Raw genomic sequence first — 16,603 nt, 5'->3', positions numbered from 1 at the left:
ACTTCCAAGTTGTAATATCAGAATTAAGTTATTAAAATTCTTTACAATTATGTCCGAATTATGTTTAATAAATACCGTTTACACAGGAAAAAAATAACTTGTAGTAAGGATACGGAACATCAGAGACATAATATGGCGGGAAATGTGACGTAGCATGTAAACAAAAATAATGTCAGGTGTCGGCGAAAACGAAAAACAGTGCAGTAGAGAAGCTGGGCGATGTAATGACTTATTAATTTACTTATGTAGCGGACTTGATGAAAACATGAGGCATTCATGTTTGGTGTGACTCCCATTTTTTTTGTTATAGGTTTTAATCTAAAACACCTGACCCTAACCCTGAGTGATAGAAAGTATGGAAGTTCCATGGTATGGTGGACACCGGACAGCTAACCCCTAGTTTTTCGGTGTAAAACTAAGTGATGGAAATAGAAATGCGAGTCGGATCAAACATGATCGCCAAACATGATTAAACCATATTTTGTCTAAATGACTTGGGCCTAACTGGGATGTGGTCTTAACTGACACCCATAAAAAAAATCCATGACATACGCCCATCGCCCTATGCCAAAGAAAATTCACTTTTTCAGTGTCCCTTTGGCGGCTTTGGTCAAAATGCCCCAAAAATAAGATATTTTATAAAGCATTAAGTTTCCTTTGATAAAACTATGCAGAAATGTAGAATGTTAATTTAAACCAGTTTTTATTCCATATGAGCACTTCATTTAAACAATAATTTAAATAAATTAAAATCCTGCTCATGACATTGACATAATTGCCAACCTGGAAAATTGCATACTGTTTGTCATATTCAAAGGAATTTGTAGGGCCTCTTATTACTAATTAATCAATTGATTGGTTAATCCCTAATTAACTACATCAGTCTTTCAGGCGGTTTCTATATAATATATGTGCTGAATTGTTTTATAGTTTTTATGCACCCACGGTGCCACACTGATAAGCAGTGAATTTTTCGCTAGGCCGCTACAATCACTGATAAGGATGACATCAATGCTACTTAATGAGCCAGAAATATTAACATTTTTCCTGCGACAAATTAAATTCTAAAACATTTTTTTTATGTATTGGAAAAAGAAATAAAGCCTTTGACGTATTTGTAGGTAAAAATTATTTCATATTTAGTGTAAATGGGTTTTAAAATGACTAAAAGGCAGCAATCCGCCCGAAGCAGTAATGTCTTATGTAAACAATGCACGTGCCATTCAGCCAATGATTGACGCCGCATGCTGTGACGGCACGTGTTAAGGCAGTCATCTGTGACAGAGATATTACTCTAGACCCGTAATTCTCTGTGAAACAGATTGCCACGGCGCATGGAAATGTGGATGTATTGCGGTCGCCCCCGTCTTGTCAGTTGGCCCGCCGGTCAGTCTGTCGTCCACAATTTCTTGTGACCACCAAATGTTATCATCGGATTGTTTTAAACTTGATTATGTTGTTTACATTAGTCTATAGTAAGCTGAATTTCCGTTAACTACTTCTAGAGTTATGGCCCTTGTTTCACTTTGTTACACCTTATGAACGCTATAACATCAAAAGTTATCTGCCGATCTGTATGAAATTTATAAGCGTCATTTAAATTAGTAAAAAGAAGAATCCTATTGAATTTTAGCAATTTCCATTTATCACGTCTAGAGTTATGGCCCTTGTTTCACTTTGTTGAACCTTGTGAACCTTCTAACTCCAAAAGTTATCATCCGATCTTTGTGAAATTTATATGCAGTTCATAAATTAGTTGATTTTGTCAACAGTTATGGCCCTTGTTTCACTTTGTTGAAACTTGTAAACACTCTAACGCCAAAAGTTATCATCTGATCTGTATGAAATTTATATGCGTTATTTAAATTAGTACAAAGAAGAATCCTTTTGAATTTCAGCAATTTCCGTTAATTACGTCTAAGAGTTATGGCCCTTGTTTCACTTTGTTCAACCTTGTCAATGCTTAACCAACAAATGTTATCATTCGATCTGTATGAAATTTATAATATATGCATCATTTAGATTAGTGAAATGAAGAAGTCTATTTAATTTTAGCAATTTCCATCAATTACTTCTAGATTTATGTTTCTTGTTTTACTTTGTGAACCTTAATGTGAACGTTCGAATGACAAAAGTTATCACCAGATCTGTATGAAATTTAACGATAAAGCCTGTCAAATTTGAACAATTTATGCAAATTACTTCCAGAGTTAAACCCTTGTTTCAGTTTGTAAAACCTTGTGAACTCTCAAACGATGGAAATTATAATCTGATCTCTTTGAAATTGTATTGTAATTGCCTGCAATTACCTACAAAAGAATAAATATGCGACAACCCTTGTCGACCGATTGGACGATTTAGCTGCAGTGGGCGTATGTTTCGTTGCTTGGCAACCTATCTTTTAACTTATGAGTCTAGATTTTTTCTTTTCACCAAAGTTGTTTGTTTGGATGGCATGCAAAACTGATGCCCTGTGTACAGGTTGGTGTTTGCGTAAAAAAAGAACACTTGACAGTTGAAGCTCTAAATAGGAGGAGGCCATATCGCTGCAGTCTGGGCAATATTGCCAGGTAGCTTTTTTTCGTACTTGTTACTTCAGTGACTAACCGGTCAATCAATTATCCAATGCCAATCATGCCACACATCCATAGGTACACAAACACTCTTAAATTGTTTTGGTCCTTACATATATATATTGATCCATATGCAACAGCTTTTTTTCTTTGATATCGGAAGGCCTAAAAATTCTTGCAAGTCCACAAATCAGCTTTTGCTCAGTGACTCAAAGATTCATGCAGTTCTCTAGCCTAATCCAAATATATGTGAATTCAGCCAAATATGTACCAAATTTACGTTTTAAATTGAACAGAAAACTTTTGAGAAGTGTGTAAATTTAGTTTCTAAAATATCCATAATAAATTGAACATCAAATTTAAAACACGCCTTCACACCTGTGCATGGCACTATATTTACCTCATGCAGAGGAAAGGTAACGCCCCCTGGAATTCCCTTTTCACATCCCTTCTATATTTCACTAAACATATTTATGAAATACTTTTCCGACCTACTTATTTATTCCATTTTGTCAAATTTTTCAGTAGATTATACATAGACTTTATTTATAGAATTGTTGTCAATTTTTAAATGATTAAATACACCAGACAACAAGCTGTGTGCATTTGAGCAACAACAATATTTACCTTGGGTGGTGTGGTTGCCATTATATCACCCTGTGGTTACGGTAGAATCAGGTCACATGACTAGGGGGATTATTTGTTTAGATATAATTTGATTAAGTGAGAGTGATGAAACTGGGTGCATAGTTTCATTATATCAATACCTTGACTAAGTTTGATAATGACATTGACAATGAGCATTTTCTGCTCAGGGTAAGCAGAGCGAAAAGCAATTTAATTGGCCAAGACTTTGGAAAACAATAACTCTCCTTCTAATTCTAATTGAGCTATGGTGTAGGTGTAGGTGTTTATTAGGTCAATGCCTTGATGGAGTTCGAAGATGAGCAAGTAGTTACTTGTATAGTTAAATTTTACTACAATATGCTTACAATCATATTTCTTGTAACATATAGCAGATCATGACTCATGCTGACATTACACAATGGTTTCTCTGGGTTTTATTTCTGATTGTTTTCAAATTTGAGCAAAGTCTGTGTCACTACAGGCCCGGGACTGTACAGCGCAGTGGACGCTTACTGCTAGCCCCCGGATCCATTCACTTTATTTGAATTGTGCATTTGTTTGTGATTTCTGCGCATTATGTCTTGTCCGTATATTTGTTTTTGTGTAAATTATGTGTGGTGCAGTTCCCCTGCACTTACTATACTATTCAAAAAAAGTAGGGGATATTTGATTTTTAAGTGTTATTAAAGTCACCTAATGAAACTGACGAAGAAACAAATGACAAAATGAAATGAAGTTCACATTCATCGATTTATTCCAAATGATCGTTAGACTAAGTAAGGCACAGACTGACCATTATAAGGGTAAAATGATACCCGGGGTCAAACAGCAAATTTACCACAGCATCACAACCAAGTCAGTAACGGGTAAATCCTCCTCTGTTTGCCAAACAAGCATTTATCCGACGTGGCATACTCCTAATGAGACGTCTTAGGTCATTTTGGTCCAGATTGTCCCATTCCTGTTGCAACGCAGCAGCAAGTTCTTGGACATTGGCAGGACGTTGTTGACGTTGACGTAACCTCTGTCCAAGCATGTCCCAGACATGCTCGATGGGGGAGAGGCTGGGACTCAGTGCTGGCCAAGGTAATGTGGTGATGTTCTGTTGTTGGAGGTAACCTGTAACGATCCTGGCACTGTGACATCTTGCGTTGTCATCCTGGAAGATGAAACGGCGGCCATGACGTCGTGCGAACGGCACAACATGGACTGCCAAGATGTTGTCCCGGTAGTACTGGCCTGTAACACGCCCTGCAACAACATGTAAAGCCGTTCTTCCAGCAACAGTGATGCCTCCCCACACCATAACAGAACCACCCCCAAATCGATCATGTCTGATGACGTTAACGTCTTGGAAGCGCTCGTTTCGACGACGCCACACCCTCCTACGTCTGTCCAAAAAATCAACAGTGAACCTTGACTCATCTGAAAACATCACATTGCTCCAGCGTCGATTATCCCAGTGTTGACGATCCCTACACCAACGACGTCTTGCCTGAATGTGATGACCCCTATGCAGTGGATTCCGAATCGTCTGGCCACTCACTCTCACACCAGTGTCTGTTTGAAGACGAGCGCTGATCTGATTTGCTGTGATGACACGATTTCTCAAGGCCAAGGTACGGATAAATCGATCCTGGGCTTGAGTTGTCGACCTGAGCGTGGTCTGTCCTGTACAGATTGTGTATCACGGTATCTGGACCATAGCCTGCTTATGACAGACTGAGAAACATTCATCGTCCGCGCCACAACCGCCTGTGTTGTGCCGATCTGTAGCATGCCAAGGGCACATAACCTTTCATTTTGGGTAAGCCGACACATATCAAAATTTGTTTTCTGGTCACTAAAACAATTAAACTGATGTTTCCACCCTGGAATTCAATGCCACAATGACTGTAACATTCAAAGTCAGAGTCGTGCAAATCTTGGGTTGGACCCCCATGATGATCCCAAGCATCACCTGCATTCCATGCGGTAGCTATTGGTGCGTTTGGGCGTCACATGTAACTGGAAATGTTTCTTCTGTCAGGTTCTATAGTGATTTTTTTCGTAGTCATTTGCATATTTTAGTATTATGCCCCCAAAATCAAATATCCCCTACTTTTTTTGAATAGTATATTAGGGTAATTATAAGCAGAGATTAGCAATTTGATTGGTTGATTCTTTGGGACAGGATAACATTAGTTCTAATTGAGTGAGAGTGAGGACACTTGGTGTATAGTTTTATCACATCAATACCTTGACTAATTTCGATAGTGAGCATTTTCTGCTCAGGGTAAGCAGGGCGATAAGCAATTTGATTGGTTGATACTTTGGAACACAATAACTCTCATTCTAATTGAGCTAGAATGTTCACACTTGTCGTAGGTGTTTATTAGGTGAATGCCTTGATGGAGTTCGAAGATGAGAATTAAGTGAAAGTGAGGACACTTGGTGTATAGTTTTATCACATCGATACCTTGACTAATTTTGATAGTGAGCATTTTCAGCTCAGGGTAAGCAGAGCGATAAGCAATTTGATTAGTCGATACTTTGGAACACAATAAATCCCCTTTCTAATTGAGGTAGAATGTTCAAACTTGGTGTAGGCGTTCATTAGGTGAATGCCTTGATGGAGTTCAATGATGAACGTTGTCTGCTTACGGTAAGCAGAGGTAAGCAAATTGATTGGTTGATGCTTTTGGAAACAATAACTTTGGTTATAATTCAGAGAGAGCGATGAAACTCTGAGTATAGATTCATTATTTAATTACTTGGACTAAGTTCGATGATGAGAATTTTCTGCTTAGCCTAAGGAGCGATAAGCAATTTGATTGGTCAAGACTTTGTAACATAAGAACTCTGCTTTTAATTGAGGTAGAATGTTTAAACTTGATTTAGATGTTCATTAGGTGAATGTCTTGACTGAGTTCAATGATTAACATTTTGAGCTAAAGCTAAGCAGAGCTAAGAAATTTCATTGGTCGATGCTTTGGGACAAGATAACTCTATCTGATAGAGCGATGAAACTTAGTGTATAGTTGATAATTAGTTTGATTGCTTGATACTTTTGAAAAAAATAATTGTGCGATTAATTAATATGTGTCATCTATTTTTTTGGGGATTTCGGCGGGGGACATCAGCCTCACTGTTGGCTTGTCATAATAAATTATAAATAAGTTGACATTGTGAGTTGGGTGATTTGTCGAGTGTTCATCATAAACCATACAATGTTAATACAGGTACAGACATGGCCTTATCAGTGGAGTGATTATATAAAATTTATATTAGAATATCAATTCAATAATGATCATTGTTTTTCTGTATTTTAGTGAATGAGGTATTACCAGTTAATCTGCAACCTGATGATGTTGAGAAGTATCCAGAATTTATAAAACTCTTGACAATATTAACAAAATATATAAACCCACAATGCATTACAGTGGAAACAGAGAAAGATTTGAAACAGGTTGTTTCATAAACTTTATCTTGTTATAATTTATACAAAATGTGATGTCACCCTCTCAATACACATTAGAGTCTATTATAAACTTTTGATCTGTCTGAATTTAATTGGTCAAGCCTTTGAAGCATGGTAGGAATGTAATTGAGTGAGAATGGTGAAGCTTGGTGTATAAATTTATTACATCAATACCTTGACTAAGTTTGATGATGAGCTTTTTCTACGTAGACTAAATAGAGACTTCAATGTGATTGGTCGAGACTTTGGAGCACAATAACTCTCCTAATTGATGTAGAATATTCAAACTTTGTGTACATGTATATTATGTGAATACCTTGACTGGGTTTGATGAAGAGCAATTTCCACTAAGGCTAAGCAGAGATAAACAATTTGATTGGTTGACATTTTGGAACACAATATCAGTTGCATTACATCAGTATCTTCACTAAGTTCAATCATGAACATTTTTTGCTCAGGCCAGGTAGAGTGATAAGCAATCTAGAACATGATAACTTTGATTAAGAATGGTCCATCATGAAACTTGGTGTATGATTTCATTACATCAATACATTTACTAAGTTCACGTTATGTTTAGGCTAAGTAGCGACAAGCAATTTGATTGCTGCTTTAATGAAAGTAGAATGCCCATTAGGTGAATGTCTTGACTGAGTTCGATGATTATCATTTTCTGCTAAGGCTAAACGCTAAGTACAGATCTGCAGTTTAATTATCTAGTGCTTTACAAAAATAAATTACTTAATGTGTCATTTATATTTTGGGATTTAGGTGTGTGACATAGCTTCTATGTTGACCTGTTTTTTTCTCAGCAGCTATTTAATATAGTCATTATGGTTTTCAGTCTAAAGAAATATTACATCATGCAAAGCATACATGGTTATTAAATCAAGTATTGTACCATGAAGTGAAAGAATTAATACTGGAATATAAAATTAAAGGTCAAGATGTATCTCTTTGTTCTGATGATAAAAAGGTAATAAATGGAAAACTGTGTTGCTTACTATTTTGTCCCCTGCAGGGAACTATTAAAATGAGTGTGTCTGTCCATCCATCTGTCTATCCGGACGGACCGTCTGTCACACTTTTTGAGACACAATAACTCTCTTAATCTAATTGAGCTAGAATGTTTAAACTTGGTGTAGGTGTTTATTACTTAGGTCAATGTCAATGCCTTGATGGAGTTCAAAGATGAGCATTTTCTGCTCAGGGTAAGCAAAGATGAGCAATTTGATTGGTTGATGCTTTGGGGCACGATAACTTTAGTTCTGATTAAGTGAGAGTGATCAAACGTGGTAGTAAAGTTTCATTACATCAATACCTTGGCTAAGTTCGATAATGAGCACTTTCTGCTCAGGGTAAGCAGAGTGATAAGCAATTTGATTAGTTGAGACTTTGGAACACAATAACTCTCCTACTTGAACCATAATGTTCACACTTTGTGTAGGTAATTTTAGGTGAATGCCTTGATGGAGTTCGAAGATGAGAATTTTCTGCTAAGGGTAGGCAGATATAAGCAATTTGATTAGTTAATGCTTTGGGACATAATAACTTTAGTTCTAATTAAGTGAGTGATGAAACTTGATGTATAGTTTCATTTCATCACATCAATGCCTTGACTAAGTTCGATAATGAACATTTTCTGCTGAGGGTAAGCAGAGCGATAAGCAATTATATTGGTTGAGACTTTGGAATACAATAAATCCCCTTTCTAATTGAGGTAGAATGTTCAAACTTGGTGTAGGCTTTCATTAGGTGAATGCCTTGATGGAGTTCGATGATGAATGTTGTCTGTTTACGGTAAACAGAGGTGAGCAAATTGATTGGTTGATGCTTTTGGGAATGATAACTTTGGTTATAATTCAGAGAGAGAGCGATGAAACTCTGAGTATAGATTCTTTATTTAATTACCGTGACTAAGTTTGATGATGAAAATTTTCTGCTTAGCCTAAGGAGTGATAAGCAATTTGATTGGTCAAGACTTTGTAACATAACAACTCTGCTTTTAATTGAGGTAGAATGTTTAAACTTGATGTAGATGTTCATTAGGTGAATTTCTTGACTGAGTTCAATAATTAACATATCTCACCAAAGCTAAGCAGAGCTAAGCAATTTCTTTGATTCTGTCCGATAGAGAGTGATGAAATTTAGTGTATAGTTGATGATTGCTTGATAAATGTGCAATTAATTAATGTGTGTCATCTATTTATTCCGGGATTTCGGCGGGGGACATCAGCCTCACTGTTGGCTTGTTATCCTTATTTTGAAGCAGAAAGTGCAGAGTAGACAAATTTCTAAATCTGTGCAGAAGAACAAACAGTTTAACAAGTAACTCTGCTCAAACATGGGCATCATTGTTGCATTACATTAAACATACATTATGCAAGAGCTAAATCTGCCTATTGCAGGTCTTTCTTTAGGCCTGAAATGTTATCTAAATTATTAATTAGACATTAATGAACTTATCCAGACCATAATCAACTCTTGATGGCATCGCTAGCCTCTGATGTTTATTGGATTAGGTTCCGGTTTGCTGTTCGACTTCCATTCCCAATTTAATCATGAAATGGATAATCGAGACTATATTTTTTATCGTACCTACTTTAGTAATGATGATCGAAGCTAGGCCGAAATTCAATCGCTAAAATATCGGTTCAGAGTGGATCAATTTGACTGAAATTTTTAGCAAATTCCCTATCTAGTTTTTAACTATTATAGTGAAAACTGCCAGATCTTTATCTAATCTCCCATAATTTATCTTTAATACAAATATGTCATGTACTTTTTTTTGTTCATGTACATGAAGAAGATATAAGATAAACATTTATTTTGTGGATTAGTTGTTTTATAGAATCACTTAAATACAATACACATTACACTTTCATATATTTTATAAATTAGTAAATATTTTGGTAATAACTTGGATAAAACATGTATATTTTATTTCCATAAAGATTATATGGTTAATTGATATTGTATTTTTTTTCATAACATTAGTAGCCTATATATTTATTTTGTCTATCCATTTTTTTTCTTCCAGTTTGTAGAGATTCTTCACAAATGTTTAAATTATAAAGAAATTGTTCATTATCTGGATTTTAGCCCTGATCCTAGTGTTAAAGCTACATTACTCGGTCTCACAAATGAAGATGTTCACAGACATAATCCTTATAAAAAGGTAAATTACTGAGGAATGGTTTGGCTTATGGTGTTAGTTTTTTTAAGGTCCTAAAGGGGGGCCTTAACTGTGGGGTCTTGAAAATCTCTCTTAGCAGAGTGTTTCAGAAAGATGAGAAATAAATGAAGCTACATGATATTCAGTTTGGGGTTGCTGTAAAATAGAAACAATGAACCAAATAGATATGTAAACGATGCTAGTGGTTATATGTTGTACATGAAATTCAAGTCACAAATTACCTTGTGACCTTTTATTAATTAAGCCAATATCCATCACTGTTTATGCTAGTGGTTATTTGTTATACATGGAATTAATATTCTGTCATTATTTTAACCTGTTAATATATTTTTTCCAGCACATCACTAGCCTTCAGCTTCGATTAATACCAGAAATAGAGGACAGATTAAGAAAGAAATGTGAAGATTTGGTACACTATGAAGATCCCAATAGTTATTCGGGTTTGTTTCATTTAAAGTCTCTGTGTATCATGTACATTTTTGGAAAATATCATGCCAATATGTACTCAAATTGATGATTTAGCTTTAATAAATATTTCCAGGCTTGGATTCAGTTGGAAATAAAAAGAGGCCCATAAAAGATTCAGGTAAACTCACAGGTAGTGCTTGCTTGTGTTGATTATATCCTGTTATGTCATCTGTAGTAGTTGATGAATGTTAAAAATTTTAGTTTGTAGATCACCAAAGAAGCCGATACGGTTGTGTGTTCTGTAATCTCCATCACACAACTGAATTAAAATAAGGTTTATACGATTGATAGTTGAATAGGAACTTAACAAAAAGGTCACAAATTTTAATTATACGCCCACATGTACGTTCACATTTTGTTTGTGGACACTCTACAGGTCACAATGTTTATCTGATTTTTACAAAACTTAAAGTATAGGTGTATCTCCCAAAGATCACTGTTTCGTTAGAAATTGGCATATATCGGATTGTAACTTCATGGATTATGGCCCCTGATTGTATGAAAAATCATGTTTGTAGCTTGTAGACACTTTAGAGGTCACAATTTTTATACGATTTTGATGAAACATGAAATGCATGTTTATATCCCCAAGGATCTTGGTTCCTTTCAATATTCATGCATATTGGACCATAACTTCCTGGATTATGGCCCCTGATTGTACGAAATTGTAGTTTGTGGTCCCTATAGACGTCACAATTTTTATCGGATTTAGAAAACCATTTAAACATATCACCGTTACACCATAATGAGGGTTTAGTTCTAATTTCGTGAAAATCAGACCAAAACTGCCAGACAAAATGGCCGCCCTTGTACGCAAATAGTGTAAAAGTATGTCATATCAAGGTTGTGGACACTCTAGAGGTCACAATTTTGATCTGATTTTGATGAAGCTTTAAGTTTATGTTCATATCACAAAAATCTCGATTCCTTTCGATAATCACGCACATTGGAAGGTAACTTCCTGAATTATGGCCCCTGATGGTAGTAATAATCACGTTTTAGCTTGTAGTTCCTCTAGAGGTCCCAATTATTATCCGATTTAAAAATCCATTCAAATATTTCATCATTGCACCATATTGTTGGGTAAGTTTGAATTTCGTGAAAATGGGATCAAATCTGCCGGACAAAATAAAATGGCTGCCCTTGTTTGCAAATAGTGTAAAAATATATCAAGGTTGTGGACCATGGGTTCCACGTCGGCCGTATATGCCGGTCGAGACCTGCGGCTATGGCAAATGACCGTTCCTAGGTCTGACCTAACGGTCATTTTGCACACCGGAAAGAGTCTTTTTTTCCAAAACCCAATTTTCAAACATGGCTACAATCGACCTCCACTATGTAACTATACAAGAATGCATACGTATAGAAGCCAATCTCGTGATTGGTGTTATAGAGTTGTATAAATACAATAGTCGTCAACAGATTATACTGAGTGGTGTGTTGATAATTAATGATGAGTGTCGGGTAGAGAACAATAAAAGTTAATTGATAAGTGGGAATCTAATCAACGGCGTGAAGCGGTCCATTGTTAATCATTCACGTATTGTCCACGTGTCAGAAGGATTTTCAACATCAAAGACGTTTACCGCTATTACGGTCAGGCACGATGTAAACAAGGTTATTATGAGCTTCGAAAAAAGGCAATTGATATAAAATACTGCTCTTATCCAACCAACTGTCATATAAAAAAAAACAGCATAGAAATTACGGAAGTCTTTAACAACGTACATGTACGTGTTGGGAGAAAATTGCATTTATAAATTTTTATAGCGGCATTATGGCCTTGTGGAAATTGTAGAAATAAAATCTAGAGAATAGTTAACTTGCTTACCGAAAAATTAAGAAAATTACGTATTCCAGTTCTATTGTGCAGCGATATTGATAATTCCACATGTAGAAAATATGTCGTGTATATACGGTTACTCTTACACACGACGATATTCTAGGGGGCGCTAGTGTCGTTAGCTGGGAAGTTAGTTATCCGTTAGTCATTTAGTTATACATTATTAGGATTTACGTCACAATTCTGCGACCCGTAATTCCGTAAGATATGGTCTTAAAACCAATAAATGTGAGAAATATGCCGTGGATAATTATATATTTATCTTCATATCGAAGTTATTGTGTTACAACTCAAAATTATCCAGGTCAGTGTATTTACTATGGAGCACATGGTAATTACGTGTGAGCTACTGAAATGGTTTTTTCTACGGCCAATTCAACTATTTCGTTATTTAAGTAGCCAAAATGGAATATTTAATTAATTAATATAACCCAAAGATTTTGGTTCCTTTTAATATTCGGGCATATCGGATTGTAACTTCTTAAACTATGGCCCTTTATTGTTTGAAAAATTGTGTTTTAGCTTGTGGTCTATCTAGAGTTCACAATTTTTTTCCTTTTTAAATAACGTTTGAATATATCACCGTTACTCTCTAAGGACGGTTGAGTTTGAATTTCATGAAAATCGAACCAAAATTGGCGGACATAATGGCTGCCCCTCGTACGCAAATAACCTGGTTATCCTGAGTGTCAGTGACTAGTTTCGTTCGTATTGAACTCTTCTGAACGATTTGAATCACATGGTGGGCGTTTTTTAATCATACTATTTCAAAACCCCGGTCGGGTCCATGATTACTAATTTGCGGGTGTTACCGGGGTTAGCCTCTTGGCGGGGTTTGCGTAGTAGTTACTGGGGGCAGTAGCTCGCTTACCGGGGTTGTACAGAGGTTTGACAACTTGGCGGGGTTTGCGAATTTGTTACCGGGGTTGTACAGAGGTTTGACAACTGATCGTTTAGATTGAAGTGCTAGTGTCCATAATTTTGCTAACTAGGATGTCTTAGGTTGGTTTGTAACATTGTTACTTGTCATAACAATAAAGGGATGGTATATAGACAAGAGTAAATATATAAGGCTAAATATAAATCCAAAGTTGGAACACTCAGGGGTAGAGCTTTATAAAACAAAAATAAAAATGGTTGGAGTGTCCAAGTTTAGATTTGTCGTTGATTCCATAAAGTAGTTAGGTTTTAAAACGTTAAATGCTGTGTAAGTCAACATGGCGCCCGAGGGGTTTAATACTATATAGGTACGAATTAGTACCAAATGGTTTAATTATATGGGTCATTCCATGTCAAGTCGGCCAGGGATGGAAAATCGACCCCCTTGAAAAAAATCTGTAAAAAATATATGTTATTGTACATGTAAAAACTAGAAACTGTACAAAATTTATGGTCTGTAGCTTGAAAATTGACTGCGATACGGGCATTTGAGTTTCATGAGTTACCGATGAAATTTTGAAACAAAATATGTATCAATAATTTACTCGAGTTTCAGATAATTACTACCAAAGTTATGGCCCTTGATCACTTTGAAAAATCTTGTGGACGCTCTAGAGGCTAAAGTTGATATACGATTGACTTTAAATTTATATGCAGTGTTTGAGGTCATGAGATGAAGAATCCTATTGATTTTCAACAATTTCCGATAATTACTGCCAAAGTTATGGCCCTTGATCACTTTGAAAAATTTTGTGAAGCTCTAGAGGCTAAAGTTATCATCCGATTGACTTCAGATTGATATATAGAGAATCTCCTACCAGTCTTTTTTGATATCAAAAAAGACGAGTAACGGCGTAGTGATACATCATTTTTTGACAGCAATTCAACCATTGCAAATTCCTTTATATTGACCCAGTGTTTCCATCAAGGTCAATTGAATAACAATAGTTCATTTTTAATAAAAAAAAAGTTACTTTTAATAAGAAATGAACTGTTCTTTGAAAATAAAAAAAAGTAGTTCCTTTTCAACTGACCAATCAAATACATGTAAAGCGATATCTCTTAAGGAGATATCGCAGTAGATTATGAAATATATCACACAAGCGATATCTACTGTAGAATGTATTATTGGGTGATAAACAGAGTTTAAGGTCTTGAGACTAACGAGACGATATTGATTTTCAATGAATTTTGATAACTTGAACAGCAGAATCCATGATATTAAATGTTTCATATACTAAACGTTAGCATGGGGCAGAACTTATAAAAACCAAACAAATTCTAATGGTTTTCTGATAATTACTTAATGAGTTGTTACTCTTAATCAGATTTTAGTGTATTATAAATGTTTCATTATCGAAAAATGTAAAAATATGCGACAACTCTTGTTGACTGCCCAGACGATTTAGCTTTTGTGGGTGTATGTTTCGTTGCCTGGAAACCTATCTTTTCCACATTTGTGATTTGGGTCAATCTATGTCAATTACCATATTTTCAAGCCGATTGAACCCGGTAGATGAACACCTAAAAATCTGAAACTTGGTGGAATTATAGTTTGTACTTATGTCTCTAACATATTTTAAAACCATTCTTGTCCCATGCCATCTCAATATATTTTTGATTTTTTCAAAATCTGTGTTTTGTTTTAGTTCATTCCATGTCAATTATCACCCAATGAGTTAAACCGGACCCCTTTTGATTTTGCTGAAATTTGGTTTATATGTTTATAAATACCTAATTTTAGCTTGATCTGACGAATTTTGGGGATTTCGGCCAAAAAGGGCGTGCCGCTATTACTCAAATAAACCGATAGTCGGATCAAGCTAAAATTTGGAATATCATCTTTTTCAGCCCTAATAAGCATATAAACCATATTTTAGCAAAATTGAAGTGGGTACGTTTTAACTCATTGGGTGGTATTGACTTGGAATGACCTAAACCACATATTTTGAAAATAATCGAGATTGCCTGGGACAAGAATGGTTTTAACATATGTTGGAGACATTAGTACAAACAATTATTACACCAAGTTTCAGAATTTTAAGTGCTCATCTACCAGGTTCTTTCGGATCGAAAATATGAGGTAATTTTCAAAAATTTGTGTATAAAACCATGGGTCTATATCTATCACATTGTACTTGTAGCTCCTGGAGCACTACAAAATCCAGAAAATATCCTATTACACCAAATTGTTTTCGGTTTTCATGGCCAAGTAGCATGCTAACCCTACCACTCACCTGTCATCTTATTGCAGATTTGTAATCTACACAAAGTTCTCTAACGCTACCAAATTTGGGCTTCATATCTTTACTAGAAAGGTAAAAACAAGATAGCAGAAACCCAAGTAAATTATTGATACATATTTTGTTTCGAAAACTTATCGGTAACTCATGAAACTCAAATGCCTGCATCCCAATCAATTTTTAAGCCACAGACCACAAATTTTGCAGTTTCTAATTTTTGCACGTACTTTTAACTACTATACCATATATTTTTTCCAGATTTTTTCGAGAGGGTCGATTTCCAAAATTTTTGAAAATTGACCCACTTGACATGGAATGACCCATATGAGTGTCAAGGTTTGGACTATGGCTTGGAAAACGGAAGTAGGAGGTGACTGGTATGTGTCTCTATTTTGTGGACTGAGGTTAGATTGTCCGTAGTATTAACTGGATAGATAGGCCTGTTCACCTTCGGTTTCTTATCAACCGGCTGTTCAACTTGTGGTTAAATTTAATGATGTGGTTAAATCATTTAACAACATCGTTATATTTAATGACTGAAGAAGTCTCTTGTTCATCGTGTCGTTAAATTTAACGCATGGTTATGTCATCGTTAAACTGGTCCATATTTAACCCACCTAGCAGGGTATCGTTAAATGATTAACTTGTCGTTAAATCAGTCAAGGTGGCTGCCAAATTGGCTCTGGACCGGTTTGATTCTACATATTTCTCGTAGCTGAGAGAATAAAGGTTTTTTTTAGCCGAAAGAATATCTTCTGTCAAAGTGGTGGTTGATTCCGAAGAAAAAGGGGGAATCACGACCAACCGATTTGATCAACAAAATTAGCCATAACGAGCAGAGAGTAAGATAATATAAGAAATAAGGGTGGCTATGAGGACCTGGTTATCTCGAGTGTCAGTGACTAGTTTCGTTCGTATCACCTTGATCTACAAAATAGAGACACATACCAGTCGCCTCCTACTTCCGTTTTCCAAGGCATAGTCTAAACCTTGACTCTCATATAAATAAACCTTTTGGTACTAGTTCATACCTACATCATATTAAACCTCTAGGGCACAATGTTGAATTACACAGCATTTAACGTTTTAAAACCTAACTGCTTTAAGGAATCAACGACAAGTGTAAATATATAGTATAATGAGGTTGTGGTGTAATACTATAGGGTTATTTTAGTTCTAAGAAAGTTGTTCTGTTTAATATAGAAATTATTTACCTACATGATGTGTAGGTAAATGAAGTAGCTTGCATTAATCTAC

The 16,603-nt window shown here is 35.6% G+C and overlaps 1 protein-coding gene across 1 annotated transcript in view; it reads left to right on the top strand.

The window, feature by feature from the left end:
• Window positions 1-120: 120 nt before the first annotated feature.
• LOC126814604 (HAUS augmin-like complex subunit 4) overlaps window positions 121-16,603 on the top strand; it is a 30,335-nt gene continuing 13,852 nt past the window's right edge. Inside the window, exons 1-5 of the mRNA XM_050539873.1 lie at window positions 121-221; window positions 6,512-6,648; window positions 7,502-7,633; window positions 9,698-9,835; window positions 10,191-10,293. Of these exons, the coding sequence (XP_050395830.1) occupies window positions 170-221; window positions 6,512-6,648; window positions 7,502-7,633; window positions 9,698-9,835; window positions 10,191-10,293 (562 nt within the window). The 5' untranslated portion in view covers window positions 121-169. The remainder of the gene's footprint in view (window positions 222-6,511; window positions 6,649-7,501; window positions 7,634-9,697; window positions 9,836-10,190; window positions 10,294-16,603) is intronic.

Source organism: Patella vulgata, chromosome 3, assembly GCF_932274485.2.
Source record: "Patella vulgata chromosome 3, xgPatVulg1.2, whole genome shotgun sequence".
Classification (NCBI taxonomy): Eukaryota; Metazoa; Mollusca; class Gastropoda; family Patellidae; genus Patella; species Patella vulgata.
The sequence above is the reverse complement of the archived record's forward strand: the minus strand, read 5'-3'. Positions and strand labels throughout refer to the sequence as shown.